The following is a 25,546-nucleotide window of genomic DNA, read 5'->3' on the forward strand; positions in this document are numbered from 1 at the left end:
GAGTGATTGAGTGAGAGGGAGTGAGTGAGGGAGTGAGAATGAGTGAGAGAGGGAATGAGTGATTGAGAGAGGGAGGGAGGAAAGGAGAGAGGGAGGGAGGGAGTCACTGAGTGAGGGAGGGAAGGAGAGAGGGAGGGAGTGACTGAGTGAGGGAGTGAGTGAACCTTCCCCGAAGAACTCTGGGTCTTTTGATTTATGTCACATCAAAATAGCAGTCTGGGCATCCTCGAGGGACTCAAATTGTGTTCCTTTTAAATGTTGAGTTTGAGGGGAACAAAGTAACCTGAAGACTAAGATCAGGCTGTAGATGGATGGGGCAAGGTTTCCTAACAAAAGAACCTTTGTTCTTTATGGAAACGTCATTCTTTACAGAATAAGCAGGTGCATTGTGATGGGAAAGAAATTTCTTAGTGCAAATTGCCTGGCATTTTTCTCACTAATCCATTTTTTTTTTCATTTTCTTCAAACTTCATTTTAATAGATCCAGTCATGGTCTTTATCCTTTCAGAAAATCTATCAAGCTTACCCCCTTGCTATCCCCCACAGCGGTTATCACAACCTTCTGAGTTGCCCTCTCTTTCTTGAATTTAACTAGCCCAGCAGATTCGCTCTGAAATCAAAGCTGCTGCTTTAATGGGACTTTTTTTTCCTTCAGTAAATACTCCTAAAATGACCCTAACATAAGCATTATTTCAAGAACGTGTCTGTAGCCATCTCGTGATCACAGGGACAGGTTTAATGGTGCCTTGTTTGGCACATGCTTGTGCACGTGTGTACTGGAACTCCATCTGCAATACTGGCCCTCATGGGTAAACACAGAGATGAACACTCTCCAAATGAAGTATGAGTCGGGAATTGTTCTAAGTCCTTTCCATAGAGAAGTCAGAGGAATATTACCACTGTATGACTTTGAGCTAGTAATCTAGCAGCTCTAGAGCTACTTTGTCGAAGCCCTGCTAGTGATTACACATTGGAGTGTAAATGGAAAGGTTCACAGTTTGAAACCACAGCTGCTCCTCGGGAGAAAAAGGCAGCTTTCTTTTCTGGTCCTGTAAGGAGTTACACGGTCTCAGAAACCCACAGGGCAGTTCTACCTGAGCCAGAGGGTGGCTGTGAGTCAGTATCAACTCAAGGGCAGCGAGGGAGGGCAACTTTCCCATCCATGTGATATCTGACTGACTCCATGCTTGCTATGGTTAAATGAAGCAGGTCTATAAAACACCTAAAGCATAATCAGTGATTAATCAATGATTTTTTTCTTGCTCTAGTAGATTGACCTTTTCCAGTGTAAACTCTTAATGGTGTTTCAGTTATTTCTCTTACCTGTGTTTTTATGTTTATATGTTAGCTCTATTATTGAACACAGATATGAGTTCTAGTTTCATGAATTAACTGGAAAAAAAACAGGGAAAGCTATCTAAATAAGTATGTTCTCTAAGAAGAGAAAGAGTAGATTGATGTATGAGATGGTAAACACGGCAATTACTTGGCTCACAGTTGAAAAGAATCATGGTATTTTTTTTCCATTTTTCCAAGGTAACATCTCTGATAAGGATGCTACCTTAAACACATTGTTATCTGAATTATATTCAGATACATACATTATCTGCATGCTCTCTGATGGGGAAACTTAAACCAGCATATCTGATAGTTATTCTATGATGATTTGACACTTAAAATGAAACCTTTTGTCATTGAGTTATTCCAACTCATGGCAACTCAATATAATTACATATATTCTCTGATTATTTCATAATCTTTGAAATGGATACCTCTCATGATTTAACCAATTTTTAAAATTTAAATTTAAACAAATTTTTTATCCATTGTTAGTACTACAGATTTCAATCATGTTTCCCAAAAAGGCAGTGAGGCCATGTAACCAGCAGATGGCAACCATGACCTGTAAATCAAAATTTTAAAAAATGAGCTTATAAGCACATATTTTTTTAAGGGGGGAGAAAAAAAGCCTGATGGATAGCAGTGAAGGATTGTCCATTATACTGCTGGAAGATGAGCCCCTCAGTTTGAAAGCCACTTAACATACAGCCGGGAAGGCTGTCTCCTTAATACAGAACAGATCATAATACAGATAGATGATGGAATAAAGTCTTCAGTCCCTACTCTGCTGATGTGGAATGATGCAAACAGCGGCAAACATACATTTATCACCAGAAAATGAAATGGGATATTTGAATATTAGTATTCTAGACTTAATGAACTGAAATTCATTGCTATTGACCAGTTTGACTCAGACAAATTAAAGATGAACATTGTTTTATTCATTAGCAGAAAGAATATTTCAATATCTGTCTTGAAGTACAACTGTCAGTGATATCCATACACCTACAAACCCCATCGCCATCTCCTCAATTCCATACTCATGGTGACCCTACAGGACAGAGTAGAACTGCTCTTTAGCGTTTCCAAGACTGTCACTCTTCAAATAACTGGTGTGTTTGAACCTTGGATCTTGTGGTTAATGGTCTACTACTTAACCTACTATACCACCAGAACTCCTTACAACAGCAAAAAAGACCAGTGACTACAACCATTATTCAAATTTGCAAACTAGCCAGCCACTAAACCCAAAGATGAAGAAATTGAGCATACTTATAAACTGCTGTGGTCTCAAATTGATCAATCATTAAATCAGGATGCATTGATAGTTTCTGGTGATTAAAATGCAAAAGTTAGAAACAAAGAAGGATAAGTTGCCAGAAAATATAATGTTGGTGATCGAAGCATCATCAGAGATCACATGATAGCATTCTGTACAACCAAAGATTCATTCATTAGAAATACCTTTAACAACACAAATAATGAGACTACATATGGACCTCATCAGATGGAATACAGAGAAATAAAATTAACTAATGTGGAAAGAGATCATAAAGAAACCCAGTATCATTTGTTAGAACAAGGCCAGGGACCTTATATGACCCTGGATATATCCTGCTTGATTTCTGACACCTTCTCGAAAATAGATTTTATATTGAAAATTAATGACCAAAGATCAGGGGGGAAAAAAGTGTCGGGTGACTTAAAAAACTTCAAAGAGTCGTTAAAACAGAAGTGAAATAAATGACTAAAACTTATGTCAGAAGGGATTCTGAAACTTGCTCCTGATCAAAGAGTAACAAAAGGGAACAGAAGAGATGATGATGTAAAAGGCCTAAACAAAAGGTTTCATAAGCAACTCAGGAAGACAAAGTATTATAATGCTTATAGCAAATATTAGATAATTTTGGGAATGGGAATTCCAAAACATGTCAGTGTGGTTATTTGGAAACTATACATAGATAAAGAGGCAGTCCTTGGAATAGAATGAGAGGATAGTGCGTCATGTAAAATCATAAAGGGTTTGTGGCAGGATTGTATCCTTTCATCTCATTAGCTCAATCTATAGGCTGAATAAATAATCTGAAAAGTATATGAACTATATGAAGAATACAACATCAGGACTGAAGGAACACTCATTACAAACTGCAATATGCAAAGTATGCAATCATGCCTCCTGAGATGGCGAAGAAACACAGACGAAGATCAAAGCCTCTAGCCTTTAGTATGGATCACACTTCGACGTAAAGAAAACAACAATCTTCACAATTGGACCAATAGGCAACATCATGATAAGTGCAGAATTTTCTAAACCGTCAAGGATTTCATTGAAGTTGGCTCAACAATCAATGCCTATGGAAATAACAATCAAGAAATAAAGGCAGGTATTGCACTGGGCAAATCTACTGCAAAGCTCGTTAGTCTTAGAAAGCAAAGATGTCACTTTAATGACTATGCTAAGCCTGAAGCAATGGTGTTTTCAATTTCCTCATATGTATGAGAAATATGAGCAATGAAAAAGGGAAGGCTGAATGAAGAACTGACATCTCTTAAGTATGGAGTCGGTGATGAATATTGAACACAACACCCAACATTCCTTATCAACAACATGCACTTACAAAAGAGAACAAACCATCTGTCTTAGGAGATGTCAGAAAGCTCCTTAGAAGTGAAGATGGTAAGACCTGATCTCACTTACTATGTCTATATTATTACCAGTGCCTGGAGAAGGACATCATGCTTGGTAAACTGGAGGGTCAGCAAGAAAGTGGAGATGCTCAATCAGATGAGTTGACACAAGGCATCCAACCATGAGCTCAAGCATGGTAATGATTATGACCATGGCACTGAACCAGACAATAGTGCATCTATTCTACATAAGGCCATTGTAAACCAGAACTGACTCCACCTCACCTAACAAGCTACATCAACAACGTATTTAGGTAGTTGGAAAGATGTACTTGTTGAGTGACACCTGGAGTGGCCTGTAGCACGCTTCTATCTCCAGCTCAGTGTTTTGACTCCACCTTGAAGGTATTAATCTCTGTCACAGAATCCACAGTTGATCTCTAATCCTATCCTCCAGTTGCTACACCAGTCACTGCAACCCAGAGGGGTCCAATATATTTTCTCTCTTATTTTTTTTTCAGGTCGGTCCACTCTGGCCTCTACCTCCTCTCTGTTATCTGTCCTTCTGGTGTCATTCCCTCTACTTGCTGTCCAGTCTCTAAGTACAATGCAGCGCAATCACAGTAGCTAGGTCCATCATGTGCACAGGGCCTGTATACAGGGTGTGTACACCAGGGCTAGAAATGGTTTTCAGGGGTCCTCAAACTTTTTAAGCAGGGGCCAATTCACTGTCCCTCAGACCCGTAGTTGGGCCGGACTATAGTTTTAAAAAAAACTATGAACAAATTCCTATGCACACTGCACATATCTTATTTTGAAGTAAAAAAACAAAACAGGGCAAAAACACCCGGCGGGCCGGATAAATGTCCTCGGCGGACTGAATGTGGTCCGCGGGCTGTAGTTTGAGGACCCCTGGTAAGGTCATCTTGGAATTCTGCCCACAACATAAAGAAAAGATATACGTTAGGAAGAGTGATAGAGTGACCTAGTATAAGGCTTCTATAATTAAAGGATGTAGTACTGACATGAATAGACAAATGACCGAGGAAAGAGAATTGAAAGTCCAGAAATAGACACAAATACCTATAATTATCTATTATATGATGAAAGTGGTATCTCAAATTAGTGGGACAAGGATGGACTTCTTAATAAATTAGATTGGGACAACAGAATAGCCATTTTGAACAAGATAAAGTTAGATTCATTCTTCAACCATAAGCAAGAATATACTGCAATAGGAACAGGGGTCTTAGTGTAAAAAGAGAGGAAGAAGGACAGAAAGAAATAAAAGCAATTATATCAGTAATAGAAAAAAATGAGAGAATTACTCTATAATCTAAGTGTGCAGAAAGACTTTCCAGCTATAACTCAAAATCAAAATACAAGGAAAATTTGACTACATAAAAATTTACTAAAATAAAAACTGGGATAACAAAATATAATCAAAAGACAATGACAAATAGAGATAAAAATTTGTGGAAAATTTTCACTACCTTCTAATTCCCTTTTTGAAACTCCCTTGTGTCACAGGTAAAAAGCTAATTTGCCTAATATATAAAGAACTCTTAAGTATAAAATACTAAGAAAAATATTGAAAACCTAATATATAATTGGACAAAAAACATTAACAGTTGACCAAAAATATGAAGACAGAGCTTTAATAAAAGGATCACCAACTTTGCTAAGTTCAACATCACTGCACAATCAGTAAGAGAAATGCAAACTAAACCTTTACTGTGATACGATTTCACACTTATCATGCTAATGTAAAAAGAATTCTACAAAGCTATAAGGAGGGATTTCCTGGGTGTATTTTGAAACCAAAAAGGCAACTAAGAAGAATATACACAGTGTTTGACATTTTGTGTAAGAAAGAGGGAGCTATCATACATATATCCACTAACCTTTCCAAAAGTAAGCATGACAAAGATAATCCGGAAAATCATAAACTGGTGAGAGTGGAGTGGAGAGAAGCAGGGCAAAAATCAAAGTGTATCAAGAAAATCTAAGTAGTCCTTGTGTAGTGTTTATTTGTGGAAGCACGCGACAATTATATATATATATATATACACACACACACATAATTACATATACACTGCCATCAAATCAATTTTGATTCAAAGTGATTGTGTTAGGCCATGTTGTCTGGAGAAATAAATGCAGTGACACTCATATATGTATAAGAAAGAGCTTTACATCAAGAAATAATTACATATCAAGCAAGCATCCCAGCCCAGCCTAACTCCAGTCCGTAAGTGTGACACTGGTCCATAAGTCCCTTTTCAGATTCACACAGTCACAGGAAGATCACAGGCCGGTGCGTGCAGCATCTCGTGGATCCAAGGTCGTCGGGGGAATATGGCAGGGCACCAGCAGCTCGCAGGGTCAGTGGCAGAGTTCCAGCAAGCAGGAAAGTGAAAGGGCAGAGAGGTGGGGAGTAGGGGAGTTCCCAGGGTCCTCCTTATAAGAAGGGCCCACCTCCAACGAGGCATTATCAGGCTGTGAGTTTATTCCACCCCTACGTTTTCATAGCTCTTCAAGTTGACATGAAATCATCTACCTACCATGCATAGGGATGCTATGGGTTTCCAAGGCTTTGCAAATCTTTGCTGGAACAGACCAGCCTCTTTCTCTTGAAAGTAGGTGTAGGTTTGAACCCCTGACCTTGTGGTTAGCATCTCAATGCTTACCTAACAGTGCCACCAAGGATTTGTAGATTCACTATTGATCAATCAACATATTTATAGCTATATAGAGATATACAGAAAGAAAAAAAAACCTGCCATGCAATCAATTCTGACTCATAGTAACTATATAAAACAGTATAGAACTGCTGCCTAGGGTTTCTGAGCCTGAAAATCAATATGAGAGGAGATAACCTGGTCTTTGTGCTGGGGAGCAGCTGGTGAGTTCGAACTGCTGGTCTTCTGGGCACAGCTCAATGGGTGTGCGGGTATTGATATAAGGCCTAACATGAACATGTGGGGTTGTGATAAATTGTTGTTCCTGTGCTTTATATTTTTTTAGTTTTGGGTTCTTTGAGTCCAGACAAGTTTCTAGTAGTTTCTGCTCGCTAAAATCTACTTCAGTAGTTCTCAAATGGGGGAGGGTTTGCCCTTCTGCCAACATTTGGTTCCGTCAGCAGATAAATTTGATTGTCACTACTTGGGCACTGCTACTGACACACGCTGCGTGGAGGTTAGGGGTGCTACTAAACATCCTACAATGCATACGACAGCCTCCCACAACAATGATTTATCCAGCCAACCTGTCAGTATAGCCAAGGCCAAAAAACCCTGATTCCCGCACAGTTCTAGTCTGGGGGTCCTAGCTCTGCACTTTCTCATTGTGACCCAGAGGTCACCTGGTTACGCTACCCAGTCATTCTACCATTACTCTCTCTTTCAAAGCAGATGAGGGACTTGACCTCTCCACCTTTTTATACAGCAACTCCCCAGGTTAAGAATGTCTATATATGTATACACATACATACATATATGTGTGTGTATATGTGTGTATATATATATATATAATCAGTAATTAGAGGGAAAAAATTAAAGCTAAGTAAATCAAAGCAAATAAATCTAATCGTGTTTCAAGTGAATAACAGAGGACACAAGGGAGTTAACTGAAGTAACTTCTGCATGTAGCACCTATATCCTCAGTCTAATAGTGAGCAGGGGAGAAGCGTCAACTCCAAACAAGCCTGAGTTCTTTTTGAAAGGTTTGTTTCTTGTAGTTGTATAGATGAAGCTCTAGAAAATTATTTTGGGTGGATGGTAAGACTGAGTAGATCTATGCATCGATGTTGTAAGAATCTAGGATTCTCACTGTGGAAGAAGGACTATACTCATGTGTAAAAGTGGAAAGCAAAGAACATAGAATCCTATTGGATTGCATTGACATTGGAGGTATCAGTATGCGCTCCTGCTATCTAATACATTTTATGCACACACCCACTCTGTGTGTGTAAATGTATGTGCATTTCTGTCTGCTAAAAGCACCTCGTAGCAAATGTACCTCCATGAAGACATCTAGCTTGCAGATTTTGACCATTTCTTATTAAAAGGTACTGGGCTTTTTGTATAAAGCTGGACTTTTTGTACAAAAGGAGCCCTCGTGGCTTAGGGGTTCCTCATTGGGCTGTTGTCTGCCAAGTCAGCGGTTGGAAACCACCAGCTGCTCTGTGGGAGAAAGATGAGACTGTGTACTCCGATAAAGAGTTACAGTCTTGGAAGACGCTCTTCTACCCTATCCAGTCGGGTCGCTATGAGTCAGGATAAGCCCAGTTAACAGTGAGCTTTTTGTTCGTTTACTTTTTCTTGTACAAGTGAGTGATTCCAGAGTTAGAGCAGGCAAAGACAGTCAAGATGACCCTAAAACATCTATTTATGCCAGAAAAGTTTAAATCGCTGGGAAAAAAAATAACAACAACCAATAAGCACATGTCAGCAGGGCACAGGGCTAATGGGTTAAATCTGGGGGGAATTAATGATCAAAATAATTAAAGATAGTAATGAATTACAGACCATTGGAAAGCAGAAATTATTTTGTCATGGAAAGAAAGTTTGAGAAAATTTACCAAATGAAAGGAAACTCAAGAAGTATAATTACTTAACACAATCTATGATTCTCAATTGAACTGTAGTGAAGAGGAACAAACAAAAAGCAGGGCGTTACTGGATCAATTAACAAAATTGGAGTTCAGCTGGTAGGTAATTGTTAAATTGACTAAAGGTAAATTTTAAAGGCAAATCCCACTGTGGTTATTTAATAGAATCTTCTTGTTCATTCAAGAATTATTAAATTATTTGGAGTAATAAGTAGTGCCACAACGGGCTCAAATATAATAATTGTGCGGATGGCACAGGACAGGCCATTTCATTCTGTGTACAAAGGGTCTCGGAGTCAGATCCAACGCCATGTCACCAAACAACGTCATCCACGAAGACTGCTGCACACGCTTACTCTCACTTGTTTCATACCAGAAACCAATTCTTGCTAAGTGCTTGCATGTAAATGTGTCTTGTGCAAGCCTTACACAGCGAGGATGCAAATTATGAAACAAAGGGGGCAAAATATGGACAGTGGTGAATCTGGATGTGTCCAGGCTTCCTTTTGTTCTCCTTGCAGCATTTGGGATCGTTCCAAATATGTTTTAAAAAGTTGAGTGCTTGGCACACACAAGAAAATGAAAGGTAATCAAGATGCCTTCTGAAAGCAATAGGTATGACAAATAAACCATTTTGAAAGATTGCTGTATGTAAAGAGTAAGACTTGGAGTCTAGCTAATCTCATTTTGCCAGCTGGCTTTCTGTGACATCATCACAGCACATCCATGACTTGACTGCAAGGCGTCTTTTTCACCGCATGGAATCTTCCGCATCGCTTAGTGCCCACTCCCGGCCATAAAATCGATTTGGGCTCCTATTGGCCCTCGATAGGGTGTCCAGGTCTGTAAATCTTTGGGGAATAGACCACCTCATTTTTCTATCAAGAAGCTACTGGTGGGTTTGAACCACTTACCTTACCTTACAGTGCCAAGAGATACAAGAGACACATGATTTGAAGGGTTCAACAGATAGAATGGGTGAACAAAGGAGTCTGGGTATAGGAGAATGTTCAATCGCAGGCCCTTGAACTAGAAAACTGTCTTCTCTTAACCGCTTTTAACAGCAATGAAATAGTTTTTCAAAACGTTGTGCAAGTCAAAGAAGTGTTCCTCTGTTTTGATCGCGGGGCGTGTCTCTTTTCATAGGTGAGCAAAAAGCAGCTACAAAGAGTCACAAAGCAGAATGTGTATCATCATGAAATATGTCAATATGTGTAGCTATAGCTAGCAACCCCCCCCCCACCATTTGTAATGAAAGAAATCAATATCCACACATTTGTACTTCTGTACAATTCTGGGTAATATATAATTTTAAGCTGTTTACAAATAACATGTAATGCTTCCAATATTACATAATGCCGATAATACATTTCTAGCAGAAATAAATATATTGCACTTAAAAAGAAACTTCATTAGATGTTACTTCATAGTATTAGGCTTATAACTTCTTTCATAAAACATTTCCCCAGCCCTTCCCCCCACCCCAGCACACACACTTCACTGCAGTGGCTTTTCTCACGCAACTCTGTCAACAAATGAGCACAGCAAACAGCAGAATGGTGAGGAGTCTACTACAGAAGCTATCTTCAATGTTTATCCTTTAGGGAAAAAAATATTTTGATGTTTGTGAACAGAACAATGAAAGCTAAATGCAGTAAATAGAGCAGAAGTAAAATACAACAAGTTGTACTTTTTGTCAATATATATTGGAAACTGTTTGACCAGAATGTTTTCATCTTCCTATTGCCGGGGACCTTTTGTTTAAGAGGGAGACAGAGGGCTGGGATTATGTGTGGGGAGGGACTGAGATAGAAAGGCCAGGGAATACTTCTGGATTATCTGCCTGGTCAATATTTATCAACGACTCCTTGCATATGTAAGCATGCCAAAGAAAGGTAAGTGCTGGAATATTTGTAATGGGCATGGGAACGTTGTAACCAACGGGCTTTGTGATTTTTCTGAAGTTGTTAGCACCTGCAATCTTCCCTTTGCTTGTTTACCAAACTCTTCACATTCCAGGGGAGTCTGAAAAGGTAGAAAACCCCTCCTCAACACCGTCTCTGTCCAAATGACAAGTGTAGAACTACTAAGTTATGAATTGATTTCTTGGGGCTGGGTGAAGCAGGTCTGATGCACTGCACATTGGCCATTACTTTTTGATACTTTAATATGCTTGTGAAAAAAACACCCTGAATGTATTCCAAATATAGTATAACTCACCTCTTTATCATTTAATTCACTACTCATGAGCTAGTCTTTGCATTTAGCTTTTCATAAAATTGGACTGGGAATTTAAAATCTTACCTTCCCAGTGGGTTAAGTCAGAACCAACAGCCAGGATCACTCAGAAAGGCCCAGTTAGACTCTGACAACTCCCCACCATCCCCTGAGGGGCAGGGAGGAGAAGTTGGCTCCACAGGGTTTTCCATAGCTGATCACTAGTACTTTCTTCTGAGGTGCCCCTGGGTAGACTTGAACCTCCAACCTTTCTGTTGGCAGCCTAATGTAAGTGTTTTTACTCTTATACTGCCCATGGACTCCCAGAAAGGCCTACCCACCACTGCCATCGCGTCAATCCTGGCTGAAAGAGACCCTGTGGGACACAGTACAACTACTGCATAGGGTTTCTGAGAATTGTCCAGGTGGGTCACTTCCTATCCACAGGCTACAGTGACTCTAGGTCAAGCCTCATCTCACTTGTGCTTTTTTTCTCTTATTCAAATAATAAGATTTAAAAAATCACTGCCATAGAGTGGATTCCAACTCACTGTGATCCTATAGGACAGGGTAGAACTGCCTCTGTGGGTTTCCCAAGATTGTTACACTTTTCAGGAATTAAAAGACTCATCTTTCTCCCTCAGAGTGGCTGGTGATTTCAAGCTGCTGACCTTGTGATTAGCAGCCCAGTACATTACTCATGATACTACCCCAAAAATAGCAAATCAAAACCCAAACCCATAGCCAGAGGCGATTCCAACTCAGAGCAATCGTTTGGTTTTTTTTAAATAGGCAGAAAGCCTCATCTTTCCCCCAGGGAGCGGCAGGTAGGCTGCAACTACTGAGCTGACAGCAGCCTAACACAGAAGTGCCCCATGATGCCACCAGGACTCCTTCAAATAAGGCCAAATACTTAAAATCATATCAAATTTAGAATTTCTGGCATAATTTCCAGGTATAATTTTATCTTTCAAAATAATATTATGAAGTCTGGAAATCCTGGCACAAAACTGTATTGACAAATGTACACAAACCTGCGTGTGAGACATGCAACAACTTGGGGAGGAATGTCAAAATAGTACTATGACAACCCCTTTGTTCTCTCCTGAAAAGGTAATGCAGACTCGACTCACTTCAGTGGACCCATAATTAATCAGGGTATTGAGTAGCATCATATAAAACAACATCTTTTGCTAGTCTTGCTTTAAGCAGCAATACTCTGTATTCAAAGGAGCACTGGCAATAGGCCAACTATTAAATATCAACCCCCTAGCTGTATGGATGTTTTCTTTTTTTTATTATTTGTAGCTGTCTGGTTTTGAAGAAATGCCCATCTGTGCTTTGTGTGAAAATAAACTGCCAGTGGATCCGACAGCACAGCATGCAAAGAGTTAGAATTTGAGTCTACAGGGTCTGTCACTTTGAGATGTTTTGTTAGCGCAGCCCTGGCATCTCTGCGGATGAACTTTGGGATACATTGGAGAGAGGGAAGTGCAAACTCCAATAGTGACATAGTATAGACAGGCTGTGCTCCTGTACCTTCTGTCATAGGCCAGAAACACCCAAAGAAAGGGGTTTGAGATGGAAATGCCTAACAATAAAACGATCAAATGACACTCTACTGGAGGCTGATGTGGGCAAGGAAATGGTCTTTAGCCCTAAATGCACATCTACTGTCAACAGCAGAATTTCTCATCCCCCCCCCCCTTCAATAGTTTTGTAGTCAAAACAAAGTAGAATGAATACTGCCTGCAACCATTAAATTAAAATTGGGTTTGGGGGAGCTTTCTGAAGAAGGTCAGTTAGGCTCTGAACTGGAACACCATGACATCTGAAGTGGAGAGACTACTAACTTGAGTGAGTCTCTACAAAATGTAGAACATATTACCCTGACTACCCAGGCTTAGACAGATGTTCCTCAAAAACATACAGTTTATATACACCTACTGTAAATTCATTACTGTTAGAAACGTTCAAAGAAGGCTTAAGAAGACAGCAGGAGTGGAGAATAAAGTGGACTGATACTTCAGATGTACTTATAAGAACTGCCAATGTTTGATGGAGTCCTTAGCACGCAATCCTTTTACAGACCTAGAAAATGGCAAAGGAGTCGCAGAGAGTGCCGTAAGAAGGAAGAAATCAAACACATAGGAACAAAACTTCTTGTGAGCATATCAACCTTAAAGGACCCCTGTTGTTAAGTACTTTCTGATATACCCTTCTGACAAAGATTCACAAGCCCTGCTCAACTGGTGGCAGCAACTAACCTAACAACAAGCAGAGGTGACCAAAAAAGAGAATGTGGCCCAGTGCACTTCAACACCAGAGACCTCTTCCAGAGATGCCTTGAAAATGCAGGGGCCTTTGGCACCCAAGGTGGAGAAATTCCTTCCGGAAGAGGGCAACCATCTTTTTATTGTAGCTGTAAATGAAGGGCAGCCTCCTGTATCCTCATGCACTATAGACAAGTTCCTCAGGGGATATGTAGAGTAGATAGAATGCCAGCCCAGAAAAAGAAAACTTCGGAGTTACAATGTAACACATCCAGCCTCATGCTTCAAGAGGGCTGGTCCTAAGTCAATGGCAAACATCAGTATTACAAAAGAAGTCTGTGAGGTAATTATAGCCTATTCATCCACAAAACAAGATACATTAGCATTATCCCAGTTCCTTTCCCTGCAAACTAACACAAAGGAAAACTAAACATGCTTAAGCTACAGTGCTACAAATATTTCTCTATCAGCTCCCATTTTCTCCAGGGAGAACTTAAGTTAATCGATATCATCAGCACGTTATGTAGTATTGCCTCTTTGAAAATTCTCTTAACTTGTGGAAGCAGAAAGAAAGCCTATACACATGGATTTTATACATTACTGCATCAACACAGCATTTTTTTTAACCACTAGAAATAATGCGCCCTAAGATTCATCTGGTCTGCCTCATTAAACATTAGTGTGTCCAAACATTCTTATTTTTCAGCAAGATGACATCCATATAGTTGCAGAAGTTGGCTGGCTGAGAACTTTACACTGAACCCAGCAAATGTGCCCCCAACGACGGATGCATCCTGGTCCTTGGCACACTCCTCCAGCGGAAGTTTATTCTGAGTCCAGCTCTCCCCTTTCATAGGTCCTGTGTCCCTAGAGAGCCCCTGCTCCAACATCCACCCCACCACCCCACCCTCTCTGACATTTCCATACCCAGACTGCACATTCTGGGTCTGGAATTTCCCCATTTCTAGAAGAGTCATACGAATGGCGTCATCACAGCAGAGGAATGGCGCAGTCCTTGAATGGCAGCATAAGGCCCCTGCTGAAAGTAGTGATGGTATCGAGGCATGTGAAATGAAGGGAATGTGGGGCCACTGCCTTGCATAGAGCTGGCAATGGCTGATGGGGTCAGAGGCATCCCAAGTCGGCTATAAGGTGGCAGAGATCCCTGTATGGGATGAGGAATGGGTGTTGCTATGGATGCTGTACTGGTGCCAAGGGCAGTCAGGGACTGTGGGTGCTGAAATCCAGGGAAACTGGATGAAGATGATACCCAGGAGCTTAGGGACAGATTATCAGATGTTGTAAAGGCTGACCCTGGAAGGAAAAAACAACCCATTAGCCTGGAAACTTGATTTCAAAGTGCAAATCACAATCGACGTTATCGCAAAAGATGGATAACTTTTCAAAAAGAATGAACAAATATGCAATTTAAAAAGATGACCCAACTTGTCAACCATGAGGCAAGTCTATTTCCAGATTAGAACAGATCACTCACATCCTGGATGGAAAAGACAAAGAAGCATTGCTGGTTAACTTTGGTCTTCCGGAGGAGACTTCGTGTCCTATCAGTGGTGGCTAGCATGTTGCTTTGATGTGAAACAGATGTTAGCAGAGCTTCCTCACTCAGATGGACTAAGAAGAAAGGGCTATGCGATCTACCTCTGGAAAATCAGCCAATGAAATTCCTAAGGATCATGATGGTCTAGTATGGGACTTGTCCTGGAGACAGCCAGAACTAGGCAGCATTGTATCCCAGTATGCATGGACAGCCAACTAACCACAGCAATGAGGAAGAGACAATTCCACAACTGGGAAAAGATTCACACCTTTAGGTAACCTGCTTCAGCTAACCTGCGTTAGATCACCGGTGTGGCTGAACAAGGTGGTGTTTGTCTTAACCTCTACAGCATCTTCCTAAGCAAGGTGGGAAAGTCGAGCCTCAACAAAGCTAGCAGGTTTCTAAAGCCACTGTGAGGACCCATGGACTGTGTTCGTGTTTTACACTGCAGCCAGCATTCAGACGTTGAGAGAAGACCTGGCATCCCGTCTACTAATGTTCTGGGGGTATATTGGTTGGAAGTGAGTTAAAAGAACCGCCCTATCATGGTGGTCAAAACTGTGGATGTGATTCCACATTATTACCCACCATAAGAAATGACACAGAAACCCAGGGGGCACCCCCCTGATTCTGAATTCACCCCTTGTTTCCCTGGATTCTGGTCCCACAGGCAGAGGGCTCCTCTCTGAGCCTGGGTGACAGACACTACCCCCTAGTCCTGCTATGGAAAGGATCGCCATCGCTACAGCTACAGAACACACTTCATTAGGAGAATCATTTTCCTAAATGTGTTCCCTTCTAGAAAAGTATCCCCGGTTTATGTGGGAAAATATATTCCCAATTTTCAGATGATAGACATCACTCTTTCGTAGTAAATCGAAGACTAGAAATGACTGACCCTTGACTCAAAGGCTCAATATCCTTTGCCTGGATAATCAAACCCCAGCTAACCTTCAGACAGCAGTCCTTTAAGACTCTAAGGGAAAATAATAAAACGTGTGAGAATCCACATCGAGGACGGGCTATTCCTTCCTAGTCCACCTCCTGTAATGGAGTGGATTCGAACTCCTGGTGACTCTATGGGGGGTCTCCAAGGTTGCCTATCTTTCAGGGAGCAGCAAGCTTCTCTCTCTCCCCCAGAGCAGTGGTGGGTTTGGCCTACATTCAGCAGGCCAGTGCTTCTCCACCAGCACCAGCGGGGCTCCTTATTCCCTTCTAAGAGGGCTCTCAAACCCTTTCTTGGCTGGGACAACATGAGAGAGCATCACACATTTTGCAGCAACATGGAATGAAATACGCCTCACCAGCTACCTGCCTCCTTTTCCCTTAAGGTGCTCTGGCTCCCAGCAGTTCCACAGCCCAGAAGGGGTCTCACCTCGGGTTTGTGTGGTTTGGCTCTCATCCACCAGGATGTCCTCTTCTCCTCCATAGGTACGGATGGGTGAGCGGGCGTAGGAATGCTTTTGAATCAGGCTCTCCACACTTTCCCTAGGTCAGAAAAGGACACTCCGTGAGTATTCTTCAGAGGGAAGTACTCAAAGATAAAACACCTTAATATAATTCATTAGACAGTAAGGACATTTTCAGACACAAGGTAAACCACTTGAGGGAAAGATGACCTTCACAATATTGTAAACCCCTCAGAACTGTGAGTTCAGGAGACGCAGGTAAGCAAACAGCTGGGCTGGGTAGAGACAAGGCCCTGAAATCCTACGAGGTCTGAGCACCAAGTGGAAGAAGAACGTGACACCTGCCCACAAGAATACAGTCCACTGATGGGCGAAGGGGGTAAGGAAATGAAGGTTCTATTAAAAACTCCAATGACTCTTCCCACTGGCCTCAACAGGTAATGAATGATCAGAACCTCACCAATTCCGTATCTGCAGAAGTGTTAGCAAAATGTTGAAAATATCACCAGTCATTAAAAACAAAAAAACTCAATACGAACAAACAGAGCAAGTGTATACAGAATATAACAAAATGGGTCATTTTGATAATGGAGAAGTTTGAGATTTAATGGATCAGGACCACCAGAGAGAGTCAAATTAATGGGGATCATGTAGCATCCAGGTCCAATGGATCAATGCATAACTTAAAAATAATGAAACCATTTCTTCATACTGACTGAGACAGAATTATCTGCAACAGACAGTTGAGTGAAAGAAGTGAACTATGGAGAGTGTATAAAGTAGGTTTCCATTTGGGAATTAAAAAGAAAAATGAAAACAGGGCTATGTTCATATATGCCTGTATACTCATATGTGTCATTTTTCCCTCTGCTCACTGCTTCAACCTATAGAGCCAAGTTCTGGGGTCCATAAAAGCACATCTTGCTCACAGGTGCTGGATAAAACACTGCTTTGCATAGAGGGGACAGCACCTTCAGCCTCGACAGCGGCATTTCTCCTGTCACTAGGAACTTGCTCCCCACAGGGACGTGCATATAGAAAGGGGGTGAGATGTGGGCAGAGCCGAGAGTTTACTTTGTACTTAGAGCATAGAGGGAGACCCTCTGATAAGGAGAAGAAGTCGAGAGACAGAAAGAGGTCCCAGCCCCGTTATCAGGGAATGCCCTGGGCCCAAGGCTTCTGACAGGCAGTCTAAGTGGAGGCCAGAAGGTCACAGGATAGACTGTTTTCCCATTTTCCCAACAATAATATTTCCGGATTCATACACAAGAAAGTGCCTACAATGACCTGCCTGCGTGGAGTGGAACTACAACTGGAGGAAGTGAAATAGGAGTTCTCCACCTCGCCTCTGCTTTTGAACCACCTGGGGTTCTGAAAACTAAACCGAGGAAAAACTATATTGAGGTATAATTAGCTTACAATCAACAGCACATTTTCAAAAGGTGCACTAGGGTACATTTGCTATAGGTCTTTATGTATATATGTGAAGCCATTACCGCAGGTAAAATAAACATGTCTGCCATTTCTAAGTCGGACATGTTACCCGTTAGTAATCTCTTCCGGGACCCGACGCTGACCTGACCTACCTTCCTTGGGAAACCCCTCATGTCATTTCTCTCTCTACAGACTGTTTTGCATTTCCTAGAATTTGATAAACATGGAGTTATAGCTTATAGTTCCTTTTACATTGGAACCCCTGTACTCAGCATAATTGTTGTAAAAGTTGCCCATGTCAGAGAATAGGGATCAACAGCTCATGCTTGTTCGTTCTGGGTTGTTTGTGCTGGTTGTTCTTGGCCGCTTCCGAATCTGCTCCAGCTCATAGCAGCCCCGTGTGCAGCGGAAGGGGCCACTGGTCCTAGGCCATCGTCACAACTGTGATGTCTGAGCCCATTGTTACAGTCACTGTGTCAGTCTATCTTACTGGGGGGCTTCCTCTTTTTATGCTGCCTCTCTACCAAACCTGATGTCCTTTGCCGGGGACTGATTTCTCCTGCTATAAGAGCCCTGGTGAGGCAGTGAGTGGGTCCTGTGTTGTGCTGTTAATCATAAGGTCAGAAATTTGAATCCATCAGCCGTTCCACCCCAAGAAGAGGTTTTCTACTCCCATAAAGAGTTAGAGTCCCAGAAACCTACCAGAGCACTTCTACCCTGTCCTACAGGGTCACTAGGAGTCAGAAGCTACTCGATAGCAGTGAGTTACGTTGAGCAGAATCCCATTTTATGGATCTGTTATAGTCTGTGTATCAAATGTCGTCCTGTTGGGGGGCATTGGACTTGGTTCCAGTTGGAGGCTGTTACAAATAAAGCTGCCCCCCCCCCCAACTCATAAAGGCTTCTTTTAAATGGACATATGTGTTCTTTTGTCTTGGTCAAAACTTAGGGGTGGACTGTCTGGATTGTATGGCAGGTATGTGATTAATGTGCAGAGAAATGGTCGAATGATTTTTCAAAGCTGTTGTGCCAATTAGCAGCCTCACCAGAAGAGCATCTGAAAGCTCCGGTTGTCCCATGTCCTTAGGATCCATCTTTCTCACTGTAATTATAACATTCATTTCTCTGAGGACTAACGTGTTGAGCATCTCTATGTTCTGACTCACGATGGCCAGAGATCTACTTTGGTGAACAATTTGTTCAACCCTTTTGCTTAAGTTTTCACTAGGGCATCTGTTTTCTAATTGAGTTGAGAGTTCCTTGTATATCAGAGCACTGGTCTTTGTAGGATCTATGGCTTGTGACTATCTTCGCCCAGTCACTAGCTTCTCTCTCCATTCTCTTTCAAAGAGCGGAAGGTTTTACTTTCGATGAATTCTACTTTGTTAGCCTCTCTGAAGAAGAAAAAAGATGCTGTCTGCTCCTGTAAAATATTTACGGCCTGGGAAACCCTGCGAGGCAGAACTCAATTCAAGGACAGTGTTTTTGTCTTGTTTTGCTTCGTTTTAATAAAATCACATCTAGCCTATAAGATTAGTTAGTTCACCTTCTTTTAAAGTGTAACCATTTAAAGAAAACCCCAAACCCATAGGGCAGCCTTGTGGAGTCCTTAGAGTCAGCCTGGAATGAAAGCACGCTCCCATTCACTGACAGGCACCCATGAATCCATTCAATGCAGACGTTAATGTGGAGGGCTAGTTGACACAGAGCTCAGTAAGTTAACTTTCCAACTGCCATATGTCTTAATCTTTATATACTTACAGCCTGGTAATTCCAACAGTGTTCATAGCTCGTCAGGGACTTACATACGGTATAAAGACTCTGTCTTTGGGGGAAATCTGGGTCCCTAAAAAGCCCGGAGGAACCTGCAGGAACGTGTCAATCACGAGCCCCATTCAGGCTGAGACCCTTCAGGTGTAGGCCGAGTGTCAGCTTGTCACTATTTAAAATGAACTGAAAATATAATTAGGCGGGTGCTTTCACATGAGGCAGGAACTTGCTTCCATGCACTGGGAAGCAGTCTATCATTGTATAATTACAAAGGCATGGTCCCCAAGCAGCCCAAAGTATGGAGAACATGTTCCTAAAAGGGCTTCGTCTCCCCATACTCATGCGCAGAAGTAACTAGCTGCGAGCATTCGAAGTTCACCAGGGAAGCGTGTAGTATTTGCACCTTTATAAGGGATGGGTGATCATTTAGTCTCTTCCACAGACGCACAAAAAAAGTCATGTTCTACGTAACACGATGAATCACCGCCTGGCGAAACGTTCTGCCTCCTGAGCGGGCCTCCATGACAGCCTTTTTGTCCTGGTGGAGCACTGGCGTCATTACTTATGGGAGTCTCTCCGAGGGGAAAAACGGGATTTTATCGAAGTGATTTACTTGTGTCAGGCCTGGAAGTGAGCTGAAAGCAACGGCCGTTCTTACATAAAGGATGCCATAATCGAGTTATTGCCTTTTAAGTGATTAAAAACAGTGGTGCATATCAGAGCCATCTCCTCGAAGATGCTGCAAAGAGTAGCCAGCCCATGTTGTCTACTCGATGTCTAATCCCTCTTCCAGACGGATGAAAAGTGCAAACAATTTAGCTTGCAAGTCTGTTGGTGAGGGCTTCTAAAATATCGTACCCTGAGAAATGAGGAACCGCTCAATGAGCCTGATGAGTGATTTTAGATCTTACCAGCTGTGACAGTGTCTCCTAATATTCTTTTCCATTCGGGGCCAGAGCAAACTGCTATTTTAGGAGGCTTCCTTTCGGAGTTAATAGACCCAAACCAAGTCCACTGCCGTGCAGCTGGGTTTGAGTCACAGGGACCCTTTATGGGGTTTCCGATGCTCTGTGAGTCTTTACAAGAGGAGACAGCCGACAGCGGGTTTAAGCTGCCAACCTTGTGGTTAGCAGGCCAATGCTGAATGGACAGTGGCACCAGGGATTTTGGAGTGAATAGATCATGGGAATGGGTCCCGTTAAGAAGGTTGACATTCCTACATCTAACACCAAATCATTTTTCTGTGCACAAAAAGTGCCATTAACTTAAGTGACCTTTAAAAAATCATTTCTGAATAGCTTACGGCCATCATTCCACAAATAATATACATGTCAGAGGTACAAACTAGAAGGTCCCAAATAGAGGGAAATGACAATGATTATGTTGCTCTATCAAAATACCCAGGACCATAAGAAATCATTTGGACAACTTGTTCCAACTCCAGACCAGCAAGACCGAAATGCTCGGCCAGCACTGGCACTCCGCCACCTAGTGCTCCGCCAGGAATGGCACCCGTGGATGGCTTAAATGAGCGGGAAGTTATTTTCTCACAGTTTATGATCTCTGTTAGGTGCCCTCGAATCGGCTCCGACCTATAACTACCTAATGCACGACTGAACGAAACGCTGCTCGGTCCCATGCCAACCTCACAATTGTTCTTATGGTTGAGCGGATTTTGGAGGCTCGGAGTTCAAATTCAGGGTGCCTGCTCTAAGCAAAAGGTGCTCTCTCTTTGTCAGCTCTGGGGGAATGCCCTGCTCTCTTCACCGTGTTTCCTGGCTCCGTGGAGAGCTCCACATGGTTCGGCACCTGTCTCTCCTTCTCTTGGTTGGCTTCATCTGCTTCTCTTATACCTTACAGAAGAACGTGACTCAAGACACACCTGACATGAATCCTGCTCATTAACATAAGGAGCAAGTCATTTCCAAACATGATTATAACCCCAGGCATAGAGGCTAGGACTTGCAAGACATATTTTTTCGGGGTCACAATTCAATCCACTATACTGCCCTTCCTCTAAAAGCAAAACAAAACCCCAACTCTCTCTGTGCTCATGAAGTGAGACCTTAACTTTCTTCTCCCACGCCCCTTTGCACCAGTGCTGTGAATGATATGCTCCGCTTCCACTGCATTTAGCAGGTTAATGGCAATTATGTGTTTACATGTCTGTCTCTACCAGCAAACTGCCATCTCCCGGACAAAGTCAAGATCAATGCTTGCATTAGGCAGTGGTTCTGCGACTTCAGCGACCATCACCAGGCACACTCAGTCCCTAGGGTATTGTGCCCCCCTCCCGCCCGCCCCCCCCTGAGAGTTTCTGATTCAGGAGACCGGGGTGTGGTCTCCAGTGTGTTCCCAAGTGATCTGATGCTGCTGGCCTGAGCTCACACTTGGAGAACCAGTGTGATGACGAAGAGCGTGCAAACAGGAAATAGTCTACTCGGGCTTGAATCCTCACTTTTGCCAAATTACGTCCCCCACCCAGGCCTCGGTTTTCTTATCTGTAAAGTGAGAAGAATAACATGATCTCTTTCCTAGGGTTTGGTAGTGGGCTATGCACTGAACTGCTAACCAGAAGGTCAGGAGTTTGAACCCACCGGCCAACTGCAGAGGAAACATGGGACTATCCACTCTTAAAAAGATTTAGTCTTGAAAACTGAAAGGAGCCGCTCTTCTCTGTCCTGGAGAGTCGCTATAAGTTGGAATTGACTTGATGGCAGTGAGTTTGCCTTTACGTTTTTTTAAAACTTGAGTTCTTAGGGTTAGTATTAATATTAAATTAACTCATAGCTATAAAGAAAACATATTAAGAGCCCATGCATGCTAAGTGCTGAATAAGTTCTATCCAATTAACCAAATTAAGTGATCATTTTTACTGTTGTCAATATCTTATGTTACAAAGGCTGGTTAAGTCATAATAAGTACTTTAGATGACATTGAGATGTCCAGTCACTAATTTTCTATGCTTCATTTTGATATTTCTATAATCCACAATGAACCGGTGACGGTCAGAGCTCGGCAGGACTGCCTTGTCTCTCTGGGTCTCACAGGTTTTTCACTGTGGACAGGGTGCAGGCCATCACCTTTCAAACACCCTCTGCAAGTGGAAAACAGTTTAGCTTTTCATCTCTAACGGGTTTTAGCCTTCTCTGGGTTGTGCCTTCCACAGGTTTTACTGTCCATGTCAAATAGAAAGTTAAATGATAATTACAAATTATTTCAATTTACCTTTTAGCTTTTTCTATTAAATACAGACCTAGAGAAAATGATGTCTCATTAAGAAGGGAAACTACATCAAATCTGTTAAAGCCAAACCTCATTTATAGCAAACAAAATATTTAAAGTTGTACTTGTGCATCAACTTTGTTTCCATGTTTATATCATGCCTTACTGGGTTTTTGTAAATAGCTTCTTGTCATAATATTTTTCATAAGATTTATGCCGATAAAACTATCAATTACTAGAAGACAATAAGTCAATACTTGCAACTTCCACAAATACTTAATAAATGAAACCCTTAGATAATACTACTTGAGATGTATTATAAATCATTAATTTTAATTTAAGAATTGAAATAGACTGTTCAACTCCTCTGAGGAAAACAAAATAATTCCAAATTAATCTTTTAAAAAGCTTTTAGACTTCAGTTTATTTTTATTAATTTGACTTAATCTTTCTTTCCAGTCGTAATAAGCATTGCTGGCTTTATATTAGCATTAGAAACTTAAGTAAGTAAATTGTATGCTGGAAGAAAGAAAAAACGATTAGGCCTGGTTTCCTAGACTTCAGCACATCTGATTACTCAGCCTCTAAATAAATGTCAGTACACCGTGAGCCAGGGAACAGACTTCAAACTACAGATAGCGCAACACACGGAGGGAAAAGAGTAGGTTACTCACAACTAAAAGTCAGTGGTGAATAATTCTATTGATCTAATTTTCAGTTTTGACACCTTCGGTTTATACTGTTTTTATAAAACAAGTGCTTCCTCTTAGAAGCTGTGAATAAATGAAGGGTACAAAGTTCGCTAGCTAGAGAATGTTGTGGTGACTCCCTCTATAATTTGAAAAAGAAAAGAAAACTGTACTAGCAAAAGTTATCCATTCCATTTCATTAGCATGGTCAAACAAATTATGTTTTGCCTCGGATTTTCTTGGACATCAATCTGGTCATCAGGCCATAGTGCACTCATTTTATGCATGCAGGGTGAGTAGAACCTCATTGGAGATAAAAACTGTTTCTCTTTGCACAATCTCATTTCTTATCAATCTCTGAGTCTCAGATTCTACTGGTGAGGGTCTACAAATGCTGGACATTTACAAAATAGCTACTACTTTCCTTTCATTTGTTTTGTTCTAGTTCTAACTAGTTCTAACCATTTACGAATCTATAAACCCTCAAATAAAAGCATAAAAAAGAAAAGTAGCTATTATCTTGAAAAGGCAAGAGTTATAACATGAACAGATACATATATTCCCATGTTCATCACAGCACTGTTCATAATACAGAGAAGATGGAAGCAACCTAAACACCCGTCAGTAGAAGAATGGTTAAAGACGCTGTGGTACAGCCCACAATGGAATACTGTGCCTGGCTGAAAATCAATGACAAAACCATGAAGACCTCATGACATGGGTAGAGTTGGAGAACACCATGGTGAATGAAATTAGTTAATCATGAAAGGACAAATATTATATTTGTCCCTAAGGGGGAAAATGTACAAAGCCAAGATAAAAACTTTCATACCCAAAGGGGCATGCTCTGGAAACGGTCAAGTGTGACTTGGGGGAGGGCACGGAAGGAAAGACAAAGTCATGGGCTAGATTGTTGACTGTTGCTAACTTGGGTGAAAGGGAAGATAGTCGCCCACAAAAGGGCAAAGAGAAACCAAGGTGTGGGTGAAGGATGAGCTATGGGGGTGGGTGGGGGTGATTAGTAGTTTAAACCATTGCATATAAAGCTGATGATCTGAAATGTAACCCCCCCACTTAATTTACAATAAAAAAACTGAAAACAAAAAAACAAAACAAATGAAAGGAAAGTAGTAGCTATTTTATAAATGTCCAGCATTTGTTGCAAAAAACTGTGGGTTCCAACTCTAAATGGCCTACTAGCCATGTAAAACTGAGCTACTCACCTGAATTCTCTGGGTCCCCCCAAAATAAAACAAGCCAAAACAAAAAACACCAAATGTACTGCCATCGAGTTGAATCCAACTCACCCTGGCACTGTAGGTCAGAGCTCAACTGCTCTGTGGGTTTCCAAGACTGTAACTCTTTACAGGCATAGCTAACCTCCTTTCTCCTGTGGAGCGGCTGGTGGTTTCAAACTGCTGACTTTGTGGTTATTAGCAGCCCAAAGAGTAACCACTACAACACCCAGGCCCCGCTAAACTCTGTGAGACCTGGTTGCCTCATTTGTATAATGATCAGTATAAACCAAATAATTCCAAAATTTCATCCCTGCCTCAAAATAAATGCTTCCTAAAAATGAAGTTTACGTTTTTCTAGGGAAGTTTTAAAGTGAAATGCCAGAGCACAGTTTAGCATACAGGACATTATTATAAAATATATTTCTTTCTGTCAGGGTGTATTTAAGATCCATCTCAAGAATTGAAAATGAAGTTGTTTTTCTTTCCTCGAGGTGAGACTATTACATGTGAATCAACAGTCCCAGAGATAACATACTCTGATTTCTGTGTTTTGATATCAAAAGATCATGGTACTCCTGAGTCCTGGCCCTCCAAGTAGAGGAGCTAGCCACTGCTTCTCGAGGAAGTCCTGGAATGCTTTCTGCCTCCTATTATAGACTCCATGGCCCAAGGAAACATTGGGTCAATGTGAGCCGGGGGCAGAGCCAAGGGGCAGAGACAATTGCTATTAACTTTTGCTATTTGCTATCATTAGAATTTTTACTTTCAAGGAGCTTGCTTCTTGTGTAGTGGTTGCCGGTAACATCCAGTTTGTTTCTTTCTTAAATTACATTTTAACTTTAATTTATTGCAGACACTGCAAACTCTACTTTGTGAAAGTCTCCACAATGCTTAAATGTAGATATATTTATAAAATATTAAGGAAGTTAGAAAATTATGTTAAGACCATACCAATTTCACTATTCACTAGGCTTAAGCTTATTATATTTATTTTCTCAGCCAGTACAATTTTCCCTCAAAAAGTTATAATGGAAACATTTTTTATCCTCCCTGCAAATTGATTCCACTGGCTTCTCTTATAGATATAGAAGTTATGTTGATGGTTATTTTAGTAACAGCTATCAGGTTAGGCTAATCTGTTCACAAAATGCT

At 41.3% G+C, this 25,546-nt stretch overlaps 1 protein-coding gene across 5 annotated transcripts in view; it reads right to left on the reverse strand.

Annotated features, from left to right (window-relative positions):
* The window catches only part of TBX20 (T-box transcription factor 20), a 165,211-nt gene that overhangs the window by 100,087 nt on the left and 39,578 nt on the right, over positions 1 to 25,546 (reverse strand). For 4 of the 5 annotated variants that reach the window (XM_045286325.1, XM_045286324.1, XM_045286326.1 and 1 more), the window contains exon 7: positions 16,005 to 16,117. In XM_045286325.1, coding sequence (XP_045142260.1) covers positions 16,005 to 16,117 — 113 coding nt within the window. Of the gene's footprint in view, positions 1 to 9,863; positions 14,386 to 16,004; positions 16,118 to 25,546 lie in introns of those variants that run through there. The other variant, XM_004708017.3, reaches the window with a different exon arrangement.

This window comes from Echinops telfairi, unplaced genomic scaffold, assembly GCF_000313985.2.
Source record: "Echinops telfairi isolate 266 unplaced genomic scaffold, ASM31398v2 ScPeMD7_7;HRSCAF=31, whole genome shotgun sequence".
Classification (NCBI taxonomy): domain Eukaryota; kingdom Metazoa; phylum Chordata; class Mammalia; order Afrosoricida; family Tenrecidae; genus Echinops; species Echinops telfairi.